This window comes from Salvelinus fontinalis, chromosome 33 (genome assembly GCF_029448725.1).
Source record: "Salvelinus fontinalis isolate EN_2023a chromosome 33, ASM2944872v1, whole genome shotgun sequence".
Lineage (NCBI taxonomy): Eukaryota > Metazoa > Chordata > Actinopteri > Salmoniformes > Salmonidae > Salvelinus > Salvelinus fontinalis.
The window spans coordinates 39,987,527-40,013,459 of NC_074697.1; the positions used below are offsets into that span (position 1 = coordinate 39,987,527).

The 25,933-nt window shown below is 45.3% G+C and overlaps 1 protein-coding gene across 1 annotated transcript in view; it reads left to right on the top strand.

Annotated features, from left to right (window-relative positions):
• LOC129832245 (zinc finger protein neuro-d4-like) overlaps window positions 1–25,933 on the top strand; it is a 43,063-nt gene continuing 17,130 nt past the window's right edge. The window contains exons 1-8 of the mRNA XM_055896175.1: window positions 1–128; window positions 14,296–14,325; window positions 14,970–15,130; window positions 16,026–16,133; window positions 16,478–16,605; window positions 19,082–19,177; window positions 20,494–20,572; window positions 21,017–21,148. Coding sequence (XP_055752150.1) covers window positions 16–128; window positions 14,296–14,325; window positions 14,970–15,130; window positions 16,026–16,133; window positions 16,478–16,605; window positions 19,082–19,177; window positions 20,494–20,572; window positions 21,017–21,148 — 847 coding nt within the window. The 5' untranslated portion in view covers window positions 1–15. The remainder of the gene's footprint in view (window positions 129–14,295; window positions 14,326–14,969; window positions 15,131–16,025; window positions 16,134–16,477; window positions 16,606–19,081; window positions 19,178–20,493; window positions 20,573–21,016; window positions 21,149–25,933) is intronic.

Consider the following 25,933-nt stretch of genomic DNA (forward strand, 5'->3'; position numbering starts at 1 on the left):
AGCCCCAGAGAATGAATGAAATTGAAATTGCTGGTATATTACATGTGCAATACGGGGATCTGCAGTGTTACATTGTATCTATCATACTATATCAAAATGGCCACAGTGGTACAGAACCCCCTGAAATCGTAAGTGCATACATTTTATCTTTTACATTTTTAGGGATACATTTGTGGATGCTGTCAGTCCATGTAGCCTAGCTAATCGTTGACAATGTTATGCATCGTAAATAAGTATCCTGCCTATAGGCTACATCGCACGCATATATATAGCAAGCTACATATATTTCAATGGTAGTGTAGTAGCGATGGAAAGGTGTATTTGAAACAGCTTTATTTTTTGCCGGGTTATGTTCCAAAATGCAGAGCTGCCTATGCATGCCTAGAAACAATATCACTGAGGCATCAATTGCATGAGGACGCTATGGTGGAATGTTGAGGTACAATCTATTACCCGGTATCCTTAGTCAATAGACAAGATCGCAGCCAACTTGCATGGCAGATCGGGTAGCGGTTTTCTATCGAGCAGACTCCCCAATAATAGCAAATAATAGCGAGTGGCAGCGGTTTTTTGAAAAGTTTGTGCTTGATACCTGTTCACATTATTGTGGTAGGCAAAACCAAGCCGGTGGTAGCCTGCGACGGCTGAAACCTAATACCTTTTGGATATCCTTTTCTTGTAGACAGACCTCTTGGCAAAATAGCCTACGTGCTTTCGATTATAATGGCAGCAGTGTTTACAGGCAGCGCATTTTCACCTGATAAAATATTGTGCAGCCTAGCATCATATAAAATGGTTAACTTATGTGCCGGGACTGGTTGCTTTTATTAGACTAGTGTTATTTCTGCCAGTCGCGTTGAACATTCCATCAAGTTTCCATTCGATTCCTTTGTGCAGAATTTACACAAGAACATTTCAACGTGCAGAATGCAGCCTGTGCTCGTGTCCAAAAGGTGGCTGTGCGTCTGTCAGCTTGGTAAAATGCACCCGAGAGACCTTTTCGATTAGAAATAATGGAAAACATAATAACTCGACTCTCGAAAATGTATTTTTGGAGTGTTCTTAGGTTAAATTTAGGCATTTGCAGCCTGTCTAACAAAGAACGTGGTAGCTTACTGTAGCGCAGAACACATCGGATGGTACCTGAGCGGGAATGTAGTTGCAATGCTGTGCTGTCAGCGCTATCTGAAATCCAGACAGGCGACATTTCATGTAATTCATAACGAACTACCCTAAGTATACGAATAGCCTATTATAAGAAACAGTGAACTGCTTTAATTAATGTATTTGTCTATAACACAATTTATTTGACTCAGTCGATGCGCGGCAGTGATGGCATTCTACTTATTGGGGAAACTAACATATTTACACAAGTTAGGCTATTTGTTGCCATAGGATATGGCCAACTAGCCTAAAGTAAGCATAAATAAAATGGCAAATCGTGCGTGAGTTTTAGTAAGGCAAAACTGCACCTCTTAAAATGTCATTAAATCAGCCTATTGCCTACCGATAGTGATCGTGTACAGCACAGAGACCTGTGAGGTGAACGGTGGCGCTGGAGGCATCACCTATGCCGCTCATTTTCTCATTATAATATTCTCTGTTTAGGCTACCCCGTTGTTATAGGAGAGTAGCTAGAACGTTTTTATATGAATTTGTTGCTTTTGTGTTGCTGTTTTTAAATACATTTTAAGATGTCCAATTTCATCTTGTTCTAGAAAGCAGATAGAATACACAGTCACAAACTGTTTAGGCCAACCAGCAGCAGCCTACCACCCATTTTTGTCATTTATCAGTTGTTAATTGGGATTTAGCAACCCTCTACATATTCTGTGCTCCCAGTGATGGGAGCGGCCGAGTGCCTTTCTGCTGTCCGCCTTGTCTCTGGTTCCTCAATTACTGGGAACAAGTGGGGACATAGATGCTCCCAGAGGCCTTTGCAAGGCCATGTCAAGGAGATTCGTTTGACTTATTTGCATGAAAATTACAAATGCAGGGAACAAAGGGAATTGCATAGGATAGGAGCCATCACTGGACTGTGAACTGATTAATACTGACTTGAATGTTTCTCAGTAAGGGTCTAGTCTACTTAATATCCTCTACCACTGCTCCCGCTGCTTATATAATGTCATCTGGCCTACTGATTTGGAGTATTCGGAGCTCACCACTCAACTGTTGTCCCATGTATCTCAGAGGTTCAAAGAGTTCAGTGTGTGGAGGCAAATCCTCCGAGAACCAACACTACCGGACATTCCCCTAACCTCTCCGCTAGTCCTCTTTAATCTCTCTGCTACTCCTTTTCTCTCTCTCTCTCTCTCTCTCTCTAGCTCACCCACCCCCTGCTGCCCTCATATTGCCACTGCTGACTCACAACTCAATTCTCAGATCTTTAGGGGTCTCTCTCTCTGTTAATTATCCTTCCATTCATCCTCAAACCTACCCCTACCCCTTGCCCTTATCATGTCTCTTGGTTTTTTAACTCTTTCTCTCTTCCTCCACTGACTACCTTTTTCCTTCTTTCCCCCCATCCTTTCCTTCTGTCACTCTACTTGGAGGAAGAGGCCATAGGCTGACTGACTGTTGTGATAGTTATTTTGCCATGCCTGACTGATCTGATGGATATTAATTCCACATAATCCTGTGTTCAGGCACTGTTTAAACGAACAGCCAGGCCTACCGAGTTCACTGAAGCCTGAGCATCCTCTCTCTAGCTCGCTCTCCCTTCTCTCTCTCTCGCTGTCTTTTTGTGAGGGCATTTCTTTTCTGGTTTATTGCCATCATTCCCCCCTTTTTCCACATAGACCTTCTTCTCTTTGTCTTCATGCGAAGACGAGAGAGAGAGACACATAAGTATTTTTAGCTCTATGACCTATTTCTCCATTGCTACCTAACCAACTGTCAGTCACTTCCCTGTGCTTTGGGATCCTATATGGTCGCCAGCTGTAGTCTCGAGTTGTAGTTCAGGACAGGGAGAATAGGAACTACAACAACCCAATAGCCAAGTAGGCTATTCGAATAATTCACTTAGGAAACCTCCATCAAATGTGCAGGAAAGACACAGGAAGTAGTCCTAGTATGCATGCACAGCAATGAGGGGGCTATTATTCATCAGCCATGTGTTCCAACATAGTTTGACTGGTGCTGGAGTAGTAGGGCCATTTGGATAGGGCATAGGGCATAGGGCATATGACCGTGGGGGACGGTTGGGACATGGATCTAGCTGTGTGACTGGGAACATTCAGAAGAGCCCCTTAAAGAATCTGATTCAGGCTGACTGAAAGGAAGACAGACGTGTAATAATAAGGGTAATGAAAGGATTGAATGAAGAAGAGAGCAGAGTGAGGACGTAATTCAAAACATGCACGTAGTTGGATGGATGCCTATGGGCAGCTTTTGTTTTGTATGCATAAAATGCTTTGGGGTTATGAACGTGGTACCTTTGCTTTTAATGTTATTGCCTGTGACTGTGACAATGGCAGGTAGGGATAGAACGAACAGGGTGATGCAAGGTCCGCTGACAGAAGATGGGCTTGGTGCAGTGCATGCAATGCAACTGACTGCACAGAATAGGCTGCAGCAATAAACATGCTTGAATTGCATTGCACAGTTGCATGGCACAGACAGAAGGTCCCAGCTCACATTCATTATACATCACAGGAAAGAAAATCCATTGGAAGAAACAATGTCACATACAGTTTGTAGACATTTGAGTCAGTGGTAAAGCGAGTGTTGTGTACATCCACATGACATAACAATCTACTTCTACCGGCATCCTTAACAGTCCTACTCTGTAATAATCTATAATAATCTCCAAATATTCCTGCTCGTTCTCTCCAGAAACATTCCTCTAATCCCACTCTCTGGACATTACTACAATCCTATTCTCTGGCAGACACACGTGCCATGTGCACACACACGCACACATAGACACACGCCCACACCGACACGCGCGCATACACAGACACAAACACACACACACAAACATACACACACAATTCTATACATTCTGCAGTAATCCCATTCTACAGTACACTATTCCCTCTGAGGTAATTCCTTTAGTTCCATTGTCTCGGGCCAATGGTATGGATTTCTGCTAGAAATTGGTGGGTGGAGTCATGTAAAGCAAATGAGTATTTCCTCGTGCAGCAAGTTAATAACGTTAGAGAGAAAGATGGGGAGAGAGAGAGAGAGAGAGAGAGAGAGAGAAGGGAGGAAGGATTCATCCACGTAATAACAGCAAAAGTGCAGAGTCAATAATCTTACCTGAAGGACCAGTGTTCAGCCACGCCAGTTGGATTGCCATGCACTGATGTACTGCCCGAAATGCACACTCAGACTCGTGGAACACATACACAGAATATACAAACACATACACTACCGTTCAAAAGTTTGGGGTGATTTAGAAACTTCCTTATTTTTGAAAGAAAAGCAAAAAAATGTTGTCCATTAAAAGAACTTAAAATTTATCAGAAATACAGTGTAGACATTGTTAATGTTGTAAATGACTATTGTAGCTGGAAATGGCTGATTTGTAATGGAATAACTACATAGGCGTACAGAGGCCCATTATCAGCAACCATCACTCCTGTATTCCAATGGCATGTTGTTAGCTAATCCAAGTTTATACATTTTAAAGACTAATAGATCATTAGAAAACCATTTTGCAATTATGTTAGCACAGCTGAAAACTGTTGTTCTGATTTAAAGAAGCAATAAAACTGGCCTTCTTTAGACTAGTTGAGTATCTGGAGCATCAGCATTTGTGGGTTCGATTACAGGCTCAAAATGGCCAGAAACAAAGAACTTTCTTTTGAAACATGTCAGTCTATTCTTGTTCTGAGAAATGCAGGCTATTCCATGTGAGAAATTGCCAAGAAACTGAAGATCTCGTACAACGCTGTGTACTACTCCCTTCACAGAACAGCGCAAACTGGCTCTAACCAGAATAGAAAGAGGAGTGGGAGGCCCGGTGTACGTCCCTTTTTCAGGACCCTCTCTTTCAAAGAATATTCATAAAAATCCAAATAACTTCACAGATCTTCATTGTAAAGGGTTTAAACACTGTTTCCCATGCTTGTTCAATGAACCATAAACAATTAATGAACATGCACCTGTGGAACAGTCATTAAGACACTAACAGCTTGGGCAATTAAGGTCACAATTATGAAAACTTAGGACACTAAAGAGGCCTTTGTACTGACTCTGAAAAACACCAAAAGAAAGATGCCCAGGGTCCCTGCTCATCTGCGTGAACGTGCCTTAGGCATGCTGCAAGGAGGCATGAGGACTGCAGATGTGGCCAGGGCAATAAATTGCAATGTCCGTACTGTGAGACGCCTAAGACAGCACTACAGGGAGACAGGACGGACAGCTGATCGTCCTTGCAGTGGCAGACCACGTGTAACAACAGGATCGGTACATCCGAACATCACACCTGCGGGACAGGTACAGGATGGCAACAACAACTGCCCGAGTTACACCAGGAACGCACAATCCCTTCATCAGTGCTCAGACTGTCCGCAATAGGCTGAGAGAGGCTGGACTGAGGGTTTGTAGGCCTGTTGTAATGCATGTCCTCACCAGACATCACCGGCAACAACATCGCCTATGGGCACAAACCCACCGTCGCTGGACCAGACAGGACTGGCAAAAAGTGGTTTTCACTGACGAGTTGCGGTTTTGTCTCACCAGGGGTGATGGTCGGATTCGCGTTTATCGTCAAAGGAATGAGCGTTACACCGAGGCCTGTACTCTGGAGTGGGATGGATTTGGAGGTGGAGGGTCCGTCATGGTCTGGGGCGGTGTGTCACAGCATCATCGGACTGAGCTTGTTGTCATTGCAGGCAATCTCAACACTGTGCATTACACAGAAAACATCCTCCTCCCTCATGTGGTACCCTTCCTGCAGGCTCATTCTGACATGACCATACAGCATGACAAATGCCACCAGCCATACTGCTCGTTCTGTGCCTGATTTCCTGCAAGACAGGAATGTCAGTGTTCTGCCATGGCCAGCCAAAAGCCCGGATCTCAATCCCATTGAGCACGTCTGGGACCTGTTGGATTGGAGGGTAAGGGCTCGGGCCATTCCCCCCCAGAAATGTCCGGGAACTTACAGGTGCCTTGGTGGAAGAGTGGGGTAACATCTCACAGCAAGAACTGGCAAATCTGGTGCAGTCCATGAGGAGGAGATGCACTGCAGTACTTAATGCAGCTGGTGGCCACACCAGATACTGACTGTTACTTTTGACCCCTCCTTTGTTCAGGGACACATTATTCAATTTCTGTTAGTCACATGTCTGTGGAACCTGTTCAGTTTATGTCTCAGTTGTTGAATCTTGTTATGTTCATACAAATATTTACACATGTTAAGTTTGCTGAAAATAATCGCAGTTGACAGTGAGAGGACGTTTCTTTTTTTGCTGAGTTTAGGTGAATGCAAACATACGTAACACAGACCTATAGATACCTAGAGACACCTACTGTACAGATGCATTCTCTCTCTCCACTTCATTCACATACACCTACACACGCACGCACGCATGCACGCACGCACATACACACACACACACACACGCACACATAGTGAAGGGGGAAAAAATCGATACAGTTACATTTCACAATCATTTTTTGGTGTGTTAGTTAGCTGTACCTGCACCAAAACTCCAGTATTTTCCCTTCATAGCATGTTCTCCATCTTCTTTGTAAATATGGAGCCAATTTCAGCACTTTTATTTCCATGACTGATCAAAACTCATTTTCTCATAGCTCGCTCTTGTCCCTCTGCAGCAGACATGTGAGCAATATGTTTGGAACATCAAATCGCAATAACATCACAGTATCGAATCGCAATACATATAGAATGGTGAGAATCGCAATGCATATGGTATCGGCACCTAAGTATGGTGATAATATTGTATTGTGAGGTCCCTGGGGATTCCCAGCTCTACACACACACACACACACACACACACACACACACACACACACACACACACACACACACACACACACACACACACTTACACACACACACACACACACACTTACACACACACTATGCCAAGCTGTATTTGTCTCAGGGACATGGTACTTTAACAGATGAGCTGGTCGATAGTCCTACAGTGGTGCAGCTGTCTGTGTTGCTGTCTGTTGATGTGTCAGCATCAGCACTGTGTGTGTGTGTGTGTGTGTGTGTGTGTGTGTGTGTGTGTGTGTGTGTGTGTGTGTGTGTGTGTGTGTGTGTGTGTGTGTGTGTGTGTGTGTGTGTGTGTGTGTGTGTGTGTGTGTATGACCACTCCTGGTGAACAACGCCACAGCCCCCTCAACAGCCCAATGTGTTCCAGCTGTTAGACTGGCAGATGCTAGCTGCCACACTTTTTACTGTACACACACACACACACACACACACACACACACACACACACACACACACACACACACACACACACACACACACACACACACACACACACACACACACACACACACACACACACACACACACACACACACACACACACAAGCCTACATGCACTACCACACGAACACCCACACAAACACACATACACACCCATGTCATCACAGCCTAGTCACTCACGGGCATCCTAGCCATGAATACACTTATGTTCCATGCTACATGGCCATGTCAAAGCCGTCTCCCAAAGTGACAAGAACTTGGTGTACTTGTCTGTGTACGGTTCTTTATTATGCACAATGTATGTTCACTGTCAACAGTTGGAGAGTGTAAAATAAAAAATAAAAAAATGTTGGGGAATTTGGGTGGATGCAGTACATACAGGCTATAATAGATTGTGTTTGGATGAAATTATTATCTTTCCTGTACCACGCATTACATTTCTTTGCCCTCACCTGGTTTGATAATACTGCTAAGTATGTATTTTCTAGAGTGTGTACATGTCTGCCCTCATTTTCAGGGTCTGGTTGGGCGTGTGAGGCAGTGGCTGGGTTTGGTCTCTGTGCTGTTCAGTTCTGGGCTGTTCTGCTCACTACGCCAGGCCTTATAGCTTTACATCTCCTAGTCTTCAGCTGCACAGCAATCTACTGAGAGTACTGAGAGACCAAGAAAAGGCAGTCACATCTGTAGAGGGGGGAAAAAAACGAAAAAGATAAATCATTTCTCTGGGTACTGAGAAAGAGAGGGGGGGTGGAAGAGAGATGGAGGGGGGGGGGGGTGATGGAGGGGGAGAGGAGGAGGGGGTTGAATGGTTAAGGGTATTATTGCATAGTGTGTGGGGGGATGGGTACACAGATTGCCTTTCCTCCACCAAGCGAGGCAGAGCCTGCCTCATACTGCTATGCTGTGTGGACCAGAGCAGTAAAGCATCAGTACTGAAGGCCTATGGCCATGGTCAGATGGCTAGTCTACAGAGGCTCTTCCCCACACTGCTGACTTCACACACACACAGGTCTACACACAGGTCTACACACCTGCCTGGCACACCTGGCCAACTCAGCGTAGGCCATCTACACACACACACACACACACACACACACACACACACACACACACACACACACACACACACACACACACACACACACACACACACACACACACACACACACACACCAGAGTAATACAATATGTCTCAGTCATAGAATATGCATAAAGAGCAGACCGACCCTGCACACAACCCACTTCCCCATATGTGTGTGTGTGTAGGATATATTGGGACTACTATACTGAATGATACCAGGTTCAAACCTCATGATAGATATAGTGCTTTTATGAAAATATGATTTAGTGTACGTAGCGGTCTCCTGAAGGCCTACTCCTTGATAATCCATTAGTTAAATGCCATATAATTTCTCTTGCAGGGTCATTATGTATACATCCCCTTATTAACCAAGTTAGAAATCACCATTAGAAAGTAATCCCTTTTCCTAATTGCATTTTGTAGCATTGTAGCTTAGTTTTTTATGGTGAGGATTCATTTTCCAATGACCCGACTTTCCCTCTAGGTGGAGCCCTCTGTTTCTCTTTCATTCAAGCCACTGCTAATTGAGGCTAATTAGAGAGTGGTCAGGGGCTGGAGTTTTTGGTACTGTAGTTAGGAAATTGCGGTCGTAGCATGTACCGTGTGTAGATGTGTCATTTTGTGGACTACAGTTTATTGCGCTTGCTTCCAATGCCTTAGATAGTGGGTTATGGTGGGGGTTGTGCTATCTTGGAGGGTTGTATGTTTGTGTGTGTGTGTGTGTGTGTGTGTGTGTGTGTGTGTGTGTGTGTGTGTGTGTGTGTGTGTGTGTGTGTGTGTGTGTGTGTGTGTGTGTGTGTGTGTGTGTGTGTGTGTGTGTGTTTTAGTGGGTGCGCTCCCAGCCATATGCTTCTCTCTTTGCTCTGCTTTTGTTTGGACCAATCACTCCCCTCTGTTTGCCTGGTGTCGAGACGCTCTGTGGGTTTAAGACTGTTAAAAAGGCACTTGATGCTCCAGGCTTTTTCCTATTTTCTACTCCTTTGTGTGTTTTTGTGTCTGTTTTTTATTTCTGGCTTTATAAGGGCTCTGATTGTGACGGGCTGCTGCTGTATGGTCATCTCACACTGTCCACCTTATCTAGTGGTGCTGTACTCCACCTGTTTAGAATCACATTGTCCACCTTATCTAGCGGTGCTGTACTCCACCTGTTTAGAATCACATTGTCCACCTTATCTAGCGGTGCTGTACTCCAGCTGTTTATAATCACATTGTCCACCTTATCTAGCGGTGCTGTATTCCACCTGTTTAGAATCACATTGTCCACCTTATCTAGCGGTGCTGTACTCCACCTGTTTAGAATCACATTGTCCACCTTATCTAGCGGTGCTGTATTCCACCTGTTTAGAATCACATTGTCCACCTTATCTAGCGGTGCTGTATTCCACCTGTTTAGAATCACATTGTCCACCTTATCTAGCGGTGCTGTACTCCAGCTGTTTAGAATCACATTGTCCACCTTATCTAGCGGTGCTGTACTCCACCTGTTTAGAATCACACTGTCCACCTTATCTAACGGTGCTGTACTCCACCTGTTTAGAATCACATTGTCCACCTTATCTAGCGGTGCTGTACTCCAGCTGTTTATAATCACACTGGCCGCAGAGTTATGCTGCTGAAATAGGTTCCCTCTCCCCCACAATCTGAAACATAGCCTGGCCTTCCCTGTCCACCTCTGACTGCCTCATAGAGTCCCTGCTAAGACCCTGGAGCTGAAAGCAGGCTAGACCACTAGTAGAGTCCCTCAACTCCTCCATGTTGTAGTAGGCCACTAGTAGAGGCCCTCAGCTCATCCAGGTTGTAGTAGGCCACTCGTAGAGGCCCTCAGCTCCTCCAGGTTGTAGTAGGCCACTCGTAGAGGCCCTCAGCTTCTCCAGGTTGTAGTAGGCCACTAGTAGAGGCCCTCAGCTCCTCCAGGTTGTAGTAGGCCAGTAGTAGAGGCCCTCAGCTCCTCCAGGTTGTAATAGGGCACCAGTAGAGGCCCTCAGCTCCTCCAGGTTGTAGTAGGCCACTAGTAGAGGCCCTCAGCTCCTCCAGGTTGTAATAGGGCACCAGTAGAGGCCCTCAGCTCCTCCAGGTTGTAGTAGGCCAGTAGTAGAGGCCCTCAGCTCCTCCAGGTTGTAATAGGGCACCAGTAGAGGCCCTCAGCTCCTCCAGGTTGTAGTAGGCCACTAGTAGAGGCCCTCAGCTCCTCCAGGTTGTAGTAGGCCACTAGTCGAGGCCCTCAGCTCCTCCATGTTGTAGTAGGCCACTAGTAGAGGGACTCTCTGGATGCTGACGGTGGTCAGGATAGAGAAGCTTGGTCACGTCTGTCTCTGTCTGGTTTCCCTGGTGATGTGGTATATACTCAGCTCTCCCAGCCTAGCATCCACTAACCCAAAATTGTTCTTTTTTAAGCCTTCAAGGGCAAACAGCCGCGGCGTAATGTAATGAGATTTCAGGCAGAAGCGACCAAACTGAAAGCAGCCATTTTCTACAGCTGTCAACTTCTTATTGAAAGGGGGCGACTTATTCCGATAGCTCGAATGGCAGCGCCAGGGTGACTGGTGGGGGAGGGGCTGAATTTGGGAGTGTGGGGGGGGGGGGGTCGAGACGGATGGGCATGAGTGCAGTGGAGGGAGGGACGTAAGGGGGAGGGGAGAGGGTGGAACCTCCGGGGTTATAGCTGCTTTGCATTTTGAATGTGTTTCTCTCCTCTTACCCCATTGCATCACCCTCCCTCTGCAACTAGTACTAGTGCAGCCTTTCAGCCCAAGCCTATTTCCAAATCACACACTTCATATTTTAAAAGCTGCGTGTATAGGTTTGCGTGCGTATGCCGGTCCTTCTGCCTCTCTGCATTTAGGAGTATTTATTATTCTCCCCAGCCAGCTTATCCACGAGGTTTGTCTAAAGGTGAAGATTGATGGGAAACATTGTCTGTGTTGTTATCTTCAAGATTGACACGTATCTAGTGATGACACCGATACTTCCACCCCACTTTCCACCGTCATCACAGCTATGCTGTAGAATGCCAACAGTACAGTAGAACTCCCAGTATGTCAAGAGTATAATACTTCCATACACAGCCACAGCCACGACCCCACCCGTCCAACACCACTCCGCCTCAGTGGAACTGATTTCCCTGCTACCACCACCATAGCTAACCTTCGTCCTAAATGTCACACTATTCCCTATACTGTATAGTGTACTACTTGGCTCTAGTCGAAGGCAGTGCACTATTATGCAATAGGGGATTGGGATATAGTCTAAGTCCCTCAGCCTTGTTCCAGTTCCCCCCTGCTGTGTGTCACATTCGGTTCTCTGGTATCCAGGCCTCCTCTCATCCCATAGAAAGCACTGGTGGGTGACCATAGGTTGGACTGCCAGGGAGGGAAGAGGGTCACAACATATCCCTTTTAATGCCCAGCCAGAAAATCTCTAATCCCCAGTGCAGAGGTCGGGTCTGATGGTATAGTATGGAGTGTGAGGTGTAGCCAGTCCCAATATTCTGTCTTGTCTGTTACACTGACATTTTTGCTATATTTACTACTGTATGGATGGCAAATGTATGTACATTATAGCAGTATACTGTATAGTTAGGATTGGATGTACTGTATAAAATATACTGTATGGTTGCGAATCTATAGTTGAAGTCGGAAGTTTACATACACCTTAGCCAAATACATTTAAACTCAGTTTTTCACAATTCCTGACATTTAATCCTAGTAAAAATTTCCTGTCTAGGATCAGCTAGGATCACCACTTTATTTTAAGAATGTGAAATGTCAGAATATTAGTAGAGCGAATGATTTATTTCAGCTTTTATTTCTTTCATCACATTCCCAGTGGGTCAGAAGTTTACATACACTCAATTAGTATTTGGTAGCATTGCCTTTAAATTGTTTAACTTGGGTCAAACGTTTCGGGTAGCCTTCCACATGCTTCCCACAATAAGTTGGGTGAATTTTGGCCCATTCCTCCTGACAGAGCTGGTGTAACTGAGTCAGGTTTGTAGGCCTCCTTGCTCTCACACCCTTTTTCAGTTCTGCCCACAAATTTTCTATGGGATTGAGGTCAGGGTTTTGTGATGGCCACTCCAATACCTTGACTTTGTTGTCCTTAAGTCATTTTGCCACAACTTTGGAAGTATGCTTGGAGTCATTGTCCATTTGGAAGACCCATTTGCGACCAAGCTTTAACTTCCTGACTGATGTCTTGAGGTGTTGCGTCATTATATCCACATAATTTTCCTACCTCATGATGCCATCTATTTTATGAAGTGAACCAGTCCCTTCTGCAGCAAAGCACCCCCATAACATGATGCCGCCACCCTCGTGCTTCATGGTTGGGATGGTGTTCCCCTTTTTCCTCCAAACATAACGATGGTCATTATGGCCAAACAGTTCTATTTTTGTTTTGTCAGACCAGAGGACATTTCTCCAAAAAGTACGATATTTGTCCCCATGTGCAGTTGCAAACCGTAGTCTGGCTTTTTATGGCAGTTTTGGAGCAGTGGCTTCTTCCTTGCTGAGCGGCCTTTTAGTTATGACGATATAAGACTCATTTTAATGTGAATAGATACTTTTGTACCTGTTTCCTCCAGAATCTTCACAAGGTCCTTTGCTGTTGTTCTGGGATTGGTTTGCACTTTTCGCACCAAAGTACGTTCACCTCTAGGACACAGAACGCGTCTCCTTCCTGAGCGGTACGACGGCTGTGTGGTCCCATGGTGTTCATAGCGTACTATTGTTTGTACAGATGAATGTGGTACCTTCAGGCATTTGGAAATTGCTCCCATGGATGAACCAGACTTGTGGAGGTCTACAATTTTTTTTCTGAGGTCTTGGCTGATTTCTTTAGATTTTCCATGATGTCAAGCAAAGAGGCACTGAGTTTGAAGGTAGGTCTTGAAATACATCCACAGGTAAACCTCCAATTTACTCAAAGGATGTAAATTATCCTATCAGAAGCTTATAAAGCCATGACATGATTTTCTGGCATTTTCCAAGCTGTTTAAAGGCACAGTCAACTTAGTGTATGTAAACTTCTGACCCACCGGAATTGTGATACAGTGAATTATAAGTGAAATAATCTGTCAGTAAACAATTGTTGGAAAAATGACTTGTGTTATGCACAAAGTCGATGTCCTAACCGACTTGCCAAAACTATAGTTTGCTAACAAGAAATGTGTGGAGTGGTTGAAAATCAAGTTTTAATCACTCCAACCTAAGTGTATGTAAACTTCCGACTTCAATTGTATGTGTTAACACTCTATAGTTGCAATTTTATATATTGTACAGGTGTAGCATCTTAATTTGATCACTCTTTTGTTGCTGAGAATTATAGATGAGCTTTGTGATTTACATACATTCACTGAAAACCCGCACGTACACACGGTTATATTAACAGTATTGCACTTTTCATGTAGCCTCATTTTGACCGGTTAATAGCCTAACCACCAATCAAGCAACATTCTGGATTACACGTTCAAATCCTGTTGTTGAAGGATTATTTTGCTGCGACAATATAGGTCAAATTAAGATCCTACATCTGTATAGTATACTGTATGGATAATGATCCTATGTACTACAGTACATATACTGTGATCTTATATGCTTTCTACTGTAAAATGTATGGTTGTGATCCTATATACTGTGTACTGTATGAACAATATGCTTTATGTCTGCCATGGCTGGCAACCTTGGTGTTGTGACTGTGTTAGAGAAGCACCAGGAATAAAATAGGATGATGAGGAGTGGAGAGGAAGAGGAGGAAGGCAGTGACTCACAGTGTCCCTCTATCTCTCTGTTCACAGGCAATCTGGAGGAACAGTCATTAAGAACAGGTAGGGAGGCAGGGGAGGAGGGAGGGAGGGAGGGGAGGGAGAAGAGAGGGGAGGAGGGAGGGAGGGAAGGGAGGGAGAAGGGAGGGGAGGAGGGAGTAGGGTGGGAGGTGGGTGCACAAGATAACAGACTAAAGAAACTTTACAGGATACACTCGTTTACATCTACTACATAGACTTGCATTCATGTACAGTACAGATATACACACATTACTCTAGCATTAAGTACCCACACGTATAACTATACACACACACAGACATTATGTGATGTCTGGGAGGGAACAGTCTATTCTACCTCATCTGGCGATGCTGATAGCCTCTCTGTTCACACATTCAGAGCACTGTGTCTCACATTTCATCTGTCGCTACATCCACTGTGTGTGCGTGTGCGTGCGTGCCTGCGTGCGTGTGTGCGTCACTACTGATGAGTCTCTACATGCCCTGGCACAACACATCCCAGCCCCTCTGAGAAAACCACGGCCAGACACACAGGGAGAGACAGAGGAATGATGCTGTACTTTGGCAAAACATGTCTTTTCTCACTGTAGAGTGGGCATTATGCAATGTTGATCTGTGGGTCCTCAAATGACCTAGGTTAACAGGGCTCTGTGTCTCTCTCCGGCCTCCCTGTGCCCGCTGTGTGCCAGTCTGGGCGAGGAGTTCTACAGAGAGGCCATCGAGCACTGCCGCAGCTACAATGCCCGCCTGTGTGCTGAGCGCTCCATGCGCCTGCCCTTCCTGGACTCCCAGACCGGCGTGGCACAGAGCAACTGCTACATCTGGATGGAGAAGAACCACCGCGGCCCAGGTGTGTGTGTGTCTGTGTGTCTGTGTGCTTGTGCTTGTGTGTCAGTTCTAGGCTGCGTGTGTGTGTTCATGGAAAACATGTTAGTGTGTGTTCCAATGCATGCAGGTCTGTAATACAACACAGGGTAAGAGGCAACATGAAGAGGTATGAGGCCTGGGGTAGGGAGGTCTGGAACACATCTTTGGTTTGCCTCTGCTCTCAGTAGCCCTTTGGTCTCTTTGTTGTTCTCTCCTCCCTCTCTCTTTCGTTCTCCCTCCCCCTCTCTCACACCCCTGTATAGTGTCAGTGTGTCAGTGTGTTTCACAGGAGGTTGGTGGCACCTTATTTGGGGAGGACGGGTTCGTGGTAATGGACGGAGCCCTAATCAGTGGAATGGTATCAAAATACATTAAAGATGTGGTTTGTTTGATACCATTCCATTTGCTCCGTTCCAGCCATTATTATGAGCCGTCCTCCCCTCAGCAGCCTCCACTGCTGTGTGTGTGTGTGTGTGTGTGTGTGTGTGTGTGTGTGTGTGTGTGTGTGTGTGTGTGTGTGTGTGTGTGTGTGTGTGTGTGTGTGTGTGTGTGTGTGTGTGTGTGTGTGTGTGTGTGTGTGTGTGTGTGTGTGTGTGTGTGTACAGTATGCCTCAGAGTTTTGAGTGTGGATGAGTGAGACTGTGTTCTTTTTACTGACATAAAAGACCAATAGAGGCATTGCTTTGTCAAGCAAATTAACCTCAACCAAAGAATTATGTTTCCACAAAAACATTTTTTTGAAGTGGATATAAAATTATATTCACCCACAGAATCATTGCAATTAGACAACATCATATCCTTAACTCCTTCATCATAGCTGAGTCTGCATTAGCAGCTTTTCACATGACTTCATTCCTTTGGCGTTGTTTGGCCCCCAGGTTTGGCCCCAGGACAGTTGTATACTTACCCTGCCCGCTGCTGGCGCAAGAAGAGACGGCTAAACATTCTGGAGGACCCGCGCCTAGGACCCATCGAGTTTAAGATTGGTACGAGACAGACAGGAAAACTGGGAAAGGAGGATAAGGGGGGAGGGGGGGGGGGGGGCGTAGAAGGACAGAGAAAAGCCTCTGTACAGCACAGGAGGCTGGTGGCACCTTAATTGGGGAGGATTGCCTCATGGTAATGGCTGGAGTGGAATATGTGGAACGGTATGAAATACGTCAGACACGTGGTTTCCAGGTGTTTGATGCCATTCCATCCGCTCCGTTCCAGACACTGTTATGAGCTGTTGTATTAGCATGGATTAGCATGGGGAGTGTTACTGTTATGTGTGTATTGGTGGGGGGATACTAACGTACGGTATGGTGTGTGTGTGTGTGTGTGTGTTCAGACTACGAAGCGTCTCTGAAGAAAGAGGGGGGCTTGCCGGAGGGGCCGGTGTTGGAATCACTGCTCAGTGGAGAGACTCTGGACAAGAAGGTGGAGACCAAGGAAGAGGAACCTATGAGCGAGTGCCAGGTAAGAGGAGCTTAGAATCACTCATGGTGGCCCGCATGCACACACACACACACGCACACGCAAGTTCTAGTTTCCATCTCTCATGCTCTCTCCGAGCCCGCTGACGTGTTCCTCTACATCTTCACCTTGGAGTTGCTGTGTAGTTTCTTTCTTCTCCTCCCTCTCTCACTCTTTCTGTCTCTCTTGCTCCCTTTCTCCCTCTCCCTCTCCTCTCTCTCTCCTCTCTCTCCTTTCTCCTCTCTCCTCTATTTTCTCTCTTCTCTCTCTCTCTCTCTCTTACCTCTCTCCTCTCTCTCTTTCCTCTCTCATTTCTCCTCTCTCTCTCCTCCCTCTTTTCTCTCTCCTATCTCCTCTCTCTCTTTCCTCTCTCCTCTCTCCTCTCTCTCTCCTCTCTCCCCTCTCTCTCTCTCTCTCTCTCTCTCTCTCTCTCTCTCCCTCTCATGGCTCCGTCTGTAGTATCAGTGACTCTGGTTGGCAGTGACACATCCCCTGCATCCAGATAAAGTGTGTGTTTTGGACAGAGACTGTGTGAGTGTGTGTTTAGGAGGGAGAGAGAGAGAGCGCTGATGTGTGTGTTTCTGAATCTGTGTGTGTGTGTGTGCCTGCTTCCTCTTCCGGATGAGCTGTCATCTCCTCTGTGAGCTCTGTGTCTCCAGTCCCTACCCCACCTGCTCCAGACGAGACAGTCTTCCTTCCCTAAGGTCGACAATTAGCCAATTAGCGCTTCAATAAATGGCCCACACAGCAAGCCCGGGGCTCCGTTGGGGGTAGGCCTCTGACCCTGGGCCTCGCCTAGCTCCTGTACCCAGCAGGAAGCTAACAGAGGAGGGCTTTGGTTTCCTCCTCCATTACAGCTTCTCTCCATATGCTCCTTTTAGAGTTTGTTCTTTTGTCACTTGTGACACTTGTTTTTTTGTCACCTCTCTTTGTTATTTGTCAAGGATACTTTCACAGGCCCATGTGTTGTACTTTCTATTTGCAGAATATGTTGATACCTTTTGCCGATGAGAGGAAGTGTTTCTTTCACTCCTACATTTTAGGAGTGAATGAATAACAGCATAGTGTTCTCCTGGTCACTAGTAGTTGAAATGGAGGGGGGGGGGGGTTGTGTTTAACGGAGGGGAGGCCACCCTTACTGGTCTAATTTATTGATTGTCCTGTGCACTTACTTTCTCTGTGTCTCGGTGTCTCTCTCTGTCTATGGGTCTCTCTCTGTCTATGGGTCTCTCTCTGTCTATGGGTCTCTCTCTGTCTATGTGTCTCTCTCTGTCTATGGGTCTCTCTCTGTCTATGGGTCTCTCTCTGTCTATGTGTCTCTCTCTGTATATGGGTCTCTCTCTGTCTATGGGTCTCTCTCTGTCTATGGGTCTCTCTCTGTCTATGGGTCTCTCTCTGTCTATGGGTCTCTCTCTGTCTATGGGTCTCTCTCTGTCTATGGGTCTCTCTCTGTCTATGGGTCTCTCTCTTTCTGACTCTGTGTCTCTTTCTAACTCTGTGTCTCTTTCTAACTCTGTGTCTCTTTCTGACTCTGTGTCTCTTTCTGACTCTGTGTCTCTTTCTGACTCTGTGTCTCTTTCTGACTCTGTGTCTCTTTCTAACTCTGTGTTTTTTTCTAACTCTGTGTCTCTTTCTGACTCTGTGTCTCTTTCTAACTCTGTGTCTCTTTCTGACTCTGTGTCTCTTTCTGACTCTGTGTCTCTTTCTGACTCTGTGTCTCTTTCTGACTCTGTGTCTCTTTCTGACTCTGTGTCTCTTTCTGACTCTGTGTCTCTTTCTGACTCTGTGTCTCTTTCTGACTCTGTGTCTAATTCTGACTCTGTGTCTCTTTCTGTCTCGCTCTCTCTTTCTGACTCTGTGTCTCTTTCTGACTCTGTGTCTCTTTCTGACTGTGTCTCTTTCTGACTCGGTGTCTCTTTCTGACTCTGTGTCTCTTTCTAACTCTGTGTCTCTTTCTGACTCTGTCTCTTTCTGACTGTGTCTCTTTCTGACTCTGTCTCTTTCTGACTCTGTCTCTTTCTGACTCGGTGTCTCTCTCTGTCTCAGTGTCTTTCTCTCAGTCTATCTCTCTGTATCTGTATCTCTATCTCTCTCTCTCTCTCTCTCTCTCTCTCTCTCTCTCTCTCTCTCTCTCTCTCTCTCTCTCTCTCTCTCTCTCTCTCTCTCTCTCTCACTCACTCACTCACTCACTCACTCACTCACTCACTCTCTCTCTCTCTCTGTATCGCTCTCTCTCTGTGTATCTCTCTATTTGTTTTTGTCCCATGTATGACGTGGTCCCTGTTTTATTGTACTGTTATCCAGTTGCAGCACCAGGAATTCACTTCGGTAGCTGCACGTTCTTTACTGGGGGGCTAGTGGAGGTGCTAGACTTATTTTGAGGGTGCTTCAGCACCGGCAAGCCCCTCCCCGGAGCTCCCCCCTGCTGATATCTCATCTGAGCTGCTCCTCTGATGTTCTGGTGTGTCTTCTGCTCCAGAAGCTGCTGGTCGGTGATTTCCCCCATGAACTGGAAGCGGAGGAGATGGAAGAGGACGTCCCCAAACGCAAGAACCGCAAGAACCGAGAAGGACGGGTAAGACAAGTGAAACACATAGGAGATACAGCCATCTACTGTACCTGTATGCTGTCACTGCATAGGGAAACATGTTCCTCTCGCAAATACACAAGTGCTATGAGTTAATGCACCGTAACATTTGACATAAATGGGAGATCTGAAACTTCCGCTTCCAATTGCATTGCAAGTAGTGTGTATCCATGTGTATACCAAACCTGATTCAACTAAACTTCCTTCTCACATTTTGCTCATATTGTAATTTCACTCCTCCTGTCTATTTGAAATGTTACTGTATTTGAAATGTTACTGTATTTGAAATGTTACTGTATTTGAACTGTTACTTGAATTTCACTCATCCTCTCTTTTCTCTTTCAACTTCCCGTTAACACTTTGCTGTTTATCAAGAGAAGTAACTTTTAGAAAAAACGTTTAATGGAGGTTAAACAGCGGGTCAGCTGATCCATCGCCCTGAATGAGACAGTTACGGGCTTCCTCCCTCCATCCAGTTCCCTTCACATTTCAGAGAGCTAGCTGACTCTCTTGTCTAGTACGTAGGCCCCACTGCGAGTTATGCAAACTCCAGCCTCTCAAGTGGTGCTATCAATTCCTCATGGAAGCCCTGTCTCTCCTCCTGCTGTACTGAGATGGTGAGGGGAAGCATCGGCAGCTCCTTAGTCCATTCTAGCTCCTCTCCTCTCCTCTTCTGTTCTCTTCTCCTTCCGGCTCCTCTCTCCTGCCCGCTCCTCTTCTCTCAGGCTGTCAGCGGTACAGTAGCAGCCGTGCACTAACTACCAAGAAGCCATCATTCCCCCCCCCCCCCTCTCAGCTGTAAAGATAAAACACATACGCATTCATATCGCAGTTCACTATACTCAATTTGTACATTTTGGGAGGGAGGGTGGGAACAAGTCATTATTGCAAGTGTATTAGTAGTGTATGAATTGTCGTGTGGGAATTAGATACAGGACATTGTATGCACAGTATTTCGACATGCAGTGAGTTATCAGATCACGTACGTGGATGCATTCTAAATAACTCTTATTAGACGAGAAAGGCGTCTCTCTCTCTCCGTCCTGTGTGAAGCCTCGCTGCAGGCTGTAACGCTGTATCTGTCATCCAAACAGCTATGTTGTTAATTGGAGCTTGAAGTTCCCTGGTAGGTGTCATCAACCCCGCCTGTCTGAGGAAAGAGTGATTAGAGTGAGGGGGGGGGGGGGGGGGGGGGGGGGGGGCACCTGTTAAAGTAGCAGATGATTATGGTGTGTAGGAGTATTGTGTGAGTGTATGTGTGTGTGTGTGTGAACTCCGTTCACCCGTCTGTGTTCTCGCTGCAGGCCTGTGGTGTAGGGGGTATGAAGAAGAGACAAGAACTCAGCTCCATTGAGGACAGGGACAAGCCGTACGTCTGTGACAGTGAGTATCACACACGCACGCACGCACACACACACCATGTCTAAGAGCCATAGACAACATTCTTACTGCAGCCTAAACTACGCTGGCAAGCATAGGGCTGCTGTCTCGACTCTACACAAAGCAAGCAATTCTCTCACTGCCAATGTTATGAGGACAACTCCTCTAGTGGGAATGAGAGCGCTGTTAAGGCTGCTAGAACAACAAGCGTTTAACAGGAACACTATAGAGCAATATATAGAGCAATATTCAAACTGAAACGGCGACATGGCATTAGCTCGTGATGGATACAGCATATATTCATTGTGAGTGTATCTATTTTCAGTGGCGCACGATGGAATTCACTCATCTTTTACTGATAGATGTGGTATAAGTATGTTATGCTGATTGTATTGGGCTACATTTAGTTATGTCTCTTGATTTTGTGCGCGTGTGTGTGTGTTCCAGTCTGTGGGAAGCGCTATAAAAACCGTCCGGGCCTGAGCTACCACTACACTCACACACACCTAGCGGACGAGGAGGGAGAGGAGGACTCTGAGCGACACACCCTGCCCTTCCAGCGCAAGAACAACCACAAGCGTGAGTTCATGTGTTACAGCGTGCTCTATGCTCTACCCTGAGGCTGACTGCTGCACTATGCCATGTGTTACAGCGTCCTCTATGCTCTACCCTGAGGCTGACTGCTGCACTATGCCATGTGTTACAGCGTGCTCTATGCTCTACCCTGAGGCTGACTGCTGCACTATGCCATGTGTTACAGCGTGCTCTATGCTCTACCCTGAGGCTGACTGCTGCACTATGCCATGTGTTACAGCGTGGTCCACGCTCTACCCTGAGGCTGACTGCTGCACTATGCCATGTGTTACAGCGTCCTCTATGCTCTACCCTGAGGCTGACTGCTGCACTATGCCATGTGTTACAGCGTCCTCTATGCTCTACCCTGAGGCTGACTGCTGCACTATGCCATGTGTTACAGCGTGGTCTACGCTCTACCCTGAGGCTGGCTGCTGCACTATGCCATGTACCCTCCGCTCTCATGTCACGTCAGAGCAACCCACGCTAGACGCAGTATCCTACAGGATGTTCAATGTAGTAGTATTTCTGTCTGTCTGCATGCCTGTCTGTGATGCTGTTTGTCTAGCCTGGCCCTGAACTGGACGGTGTTAATTGGCTGAGCACCCCGGCCCGTTCCATGTCCGAGGCTGGTCATTTACACTGAGCAAGGTTGCATCCCAAATGGCACTTTGTAGGGAATAGGGTGTCATTTGGGACTCAAACAGAAACACAGCTGTAGTCGTCCCCACATCAATGTCCTTGTAGAAAAATAGCCATTTCCCTCCTGGAGTTAATTGGCTGAGTGCTGGTTTAGATTGGCCTGTCTTAGTGGATTGTCCGTCACTGGGTCCGGGTACTGATGCTTGTGTGTTCTGTGTTGTGTCGTGTGTGTGCTGCAGTTTTAGGACTCTGCAGGGTGAAAGAGAAGACATTGGTTGCATTTGAGAGGTTTATTATCCTCTCTTCTCCTCCTGCTACACACACACACACACACACACACACACACACACACACACACACACACACACACACACACACACACACACACACACACACACACACACACACACACACACACACACACCAATACATGCACAAAACTCAATCCTCTTGTGAAATGAAAATAGAAGCCTATTGTTTGTGTGGGTGTTTCTATCTTATGGTTTTCCCAATATGCTAAGTGTCAAGTTGCAGATGCACCCCCTCCTTTATATTACACCATATATAATCATATTAATATGAATGGTTATAATGGAACAGGTCCATACATTATTCATGTAATATTCTCCCTAAAAGATGGCTAGACTAGAGTCTGTAAGCCTGGTCCAGGCAAAGTTAAAGGAAAACTCCACCCAAAAAACAATCTTTTAGTATTTGTTTCATTAGTCCATTGTTGATATAGTCCCAGAATGTTTTGCATGTCCGCCATCAAGTTTTCAAGACATATTTTGAAATGCAGAACTTTCAAAATGCAGAAACCCGAATGGAGTAGAAGATTTGCTGAAATCCAAAGTCTCTTTCTTCTTTTTTATTTAGTTATTTTACCTCCCATCATTCTTTCCCTCTCTCCGTTTCCCATCAGTTTGATGAATGACAGATTATTCCACAAGGAGATGAGATTCTCTCTTTCCCTCTCCTCTCTCTCACAGTTTACCATGCTTTCTTTCCTTTCCTTTCCCTCTTCTCTCTGACTCTCGCTCTCTCTCCATTTCTTACTCTCTGCTTTTGTCTTATGATTTATCCAATGCTTGTTTTTTCCCTTCATTTTTTCTATATTTATTTCCATTGCAGGATTTGAAGCCGATTGTTCAAATGAACTGCAGCATAAAAATTCATGGCTGCCTCTCGATTTTTTTTTCTTCTTCATAAAGTGACAGAGGCAGGGGGGGTGGGGGCTGGGGGCTGGTTTTGGGCATTGATGTGACGGGGGATTGAGGAGGGGGAGAGGAAGGGGAGGAGGGTGGGGTGTTTACTTTAGAGGTCGGCCCTCTGGTGTGCACCTGAAAATTGGTTTTGTGAGCAGAAAGAGTCCAGCCAGTTCTCGTTAAGTCCTCTCGCCAAAACAAAATTGAGATTCCGAGTCTGGTTTATCTGGACGGACAGACGGTCGGAGGAGTGAGAGCAGGAGGGGGGATGGAGGGGTGTAACATGTAATTGAGCCCTTTGAAGGTCAGCGTCCTTTCGTTCCTGTTGTTCTTTTTCTATATTTATTTATTTCAAATTCTTTCCCAGTTTCACCTCGCTCACAAAATGGCTTCACTCGCCTTGCGCCGCCACTGTGAGAAGGAATCCTTGTGATCAGCTATAAGGACAAAATTAATTATGTATCAAACCTAAAATGGCGTCTCTTTTCTCTTTCTCTTTTTCTCGCTCTCTCTGTCTGTCTGTCTGTGGGGTAGACTACTATATGTGGAATGAGATCTATGGAGTCTGGTGGTTGGTTCTGTTCCAGCATATTCACATCTGATGAAAGTCCTGCAGTAAGAGAGAGCGCGAGTGGTCTTTTTAATGAGAGTCTGGTGACAGTGACAGTGGAGGGCCTGTGTCACTGTGTCATTGTAGGGACGGCGAACGTTCAGGCAGCTGCACAGACACTATAGAAGCTCCAGTCTAGAGTGCCCAGTTCAATTGTATGTAATTGTTGCAATATTTTGTGAGTGGGCAACATATACTATCATCCAAAATGGACAAGTTGAATTATTTTGCCATATTAAATGACTTTATAATGCGCTAATGTGGACAGTTTGTGTTACTACCTTACACAAACTCGCATTTACAATTGAGTGATTTTTACCTCAAATTGTTGATGTTAATATAACAGTTTATGGTCATCAAGATAAAACTAAATACATTTCTTTAAACAGATTAATACACTGAACAAAAATATAAACACAACATGTAAAGTGTTGGTCCCATGTTTCATGAGCTGAAATAATAAGATCCCGTACGCACAAAACGCTTATTTCTCTCAAATTTTGTGCACAAATCTGTTAACATCCCTGTTAGTAAACATTTCTCCTTTACCAAGATAATCCATCCATCTGACAGGTGTGGCATATCAAGAAGCTGATTCAACAGCACGATCATTACCCAGGTGCACTTGTGCTGGGGACAATAGAAGGCCACTAAAATGTGCAGTTTTGTCACACAACACAATGCTACAGATGTCTCAAGTTTTGAGGGTGTGTGCAATTGGCATGCTGACTGCAGGAATGTCCACCAGAGCTGTTGCCAGATAATTGAACGTTCATTTCTCTACCATAAGCCGCATTCAATGTCGTTTTAGAACATTTGGCAGTACATCCAACCGGCCTGACAACCGCAGACCATGTGTAACCACGCCAGCCCAGGACCTCCATATCTGGCTTCTTCACCTGCGGGATCATCTGAGACCAGCCACCTGAACAGCTTATAAAACTGAAGAGTATTTCTGTCTGTAATAAAGCCCTTTTGTAGGGAAAAACAAATTTTGATTGCCTGGGCCTGGCTCCCAAGTGGGTGAGCCTATGCTCTCCCAGGCCCACCCATGGCTGCACTCCTGCCCAGTCATGTGAAATCCATAGATTAGGGCCTAATTAATTTATTCCAATTGACTGATTTCCTCATATGAACTGTAACTCAGTAAAATCTTTGAAATTGTTGCATGTTGCGTTTTATGTTTTTGATCAGTGTATATTTGGTACCATTGATTTACTCATACGCACCTGTCCGTCACATTATTTAAAACGCAGTTGTGAAATTCAAACTCAAATGGCAAGGGAAAATGGGGGCGCTCTCTTTATAAAATCCGCCGGCCACAAACAAATACGTGGATTTGACATTCAAGCTATCACTCAAAGAGCCCTGTATCTATTTAGAGCCAAATACATTTGAACTGAGTTTTTCATGGAGAGGTGATTCAGTGAAATTATCCAGTCAAAAAAGTGTTGTATTTCCTTCTGCTTATTTTCCAGCTACTGTAAACATTGTCCCACAAGGAAGTGAGTTGATAAAACCAGGTTCTCATCCATTGACAGGTATATCTAGTATACCCAGAGCACAAATGGCACATGTAGTGGCAGTGAGTTGTCCCAGTACCATTGATTTCCATATAATATTGACGTGAGTGATTCATCTGCGCACGCTATTGATTACAGTAGAACAAGCTAATCAATTTTAGTCTGGAATGGCCGCTTGGTAAATTTGATGAAGTTAAGGTACTAATTTAGCAATATACAAGTTATCTGAACACGTGTGTGTGTGTGTGGGGGGGGGGGGGAGTAATTGTATGTATTAGTCTTCAACATATCACAACTTTTTTCAGCATATTGATTAAGAATTTATTTAGACTTTTAAAACCAGTGTTTTGACACTCAGCTATATACAGTTGAAGTCGGAAGTTTACATACACCTGAGCCAAATACATTTGAACTGAGTTTTTCACAATTCCTGACATTTAATCATAGTAAAAATTCCCTGTCTTAGGTCAGTTAGTATCACCACTTTATTTTAAGAATGTGAAATGTCAGAATAATAGTAGCGAGAATTATTTATTTCATCTTTTATTTCTTTCATCACATTCCCAGTTCGTCAGAAGTTTACATACACTTAATTAGTATTTGGTAGCATTGCCTTTAAATTGTTTTTGGGTCAAATGTTTCGGGTAGCCTTTCACCAGCTTCCCAGTTGGGTGAATTTTGTCCCGTTCCTCCTGACAGAGCTGGTGTAACTGAGTCAGGTTTGCAGGCTTCCTTGCTCACACACGCTTTTCAGTTCTGCCCACAAATCTTCTATAGGATTGAGGTCAGGCTTTGTGATGGCCACTCCAAT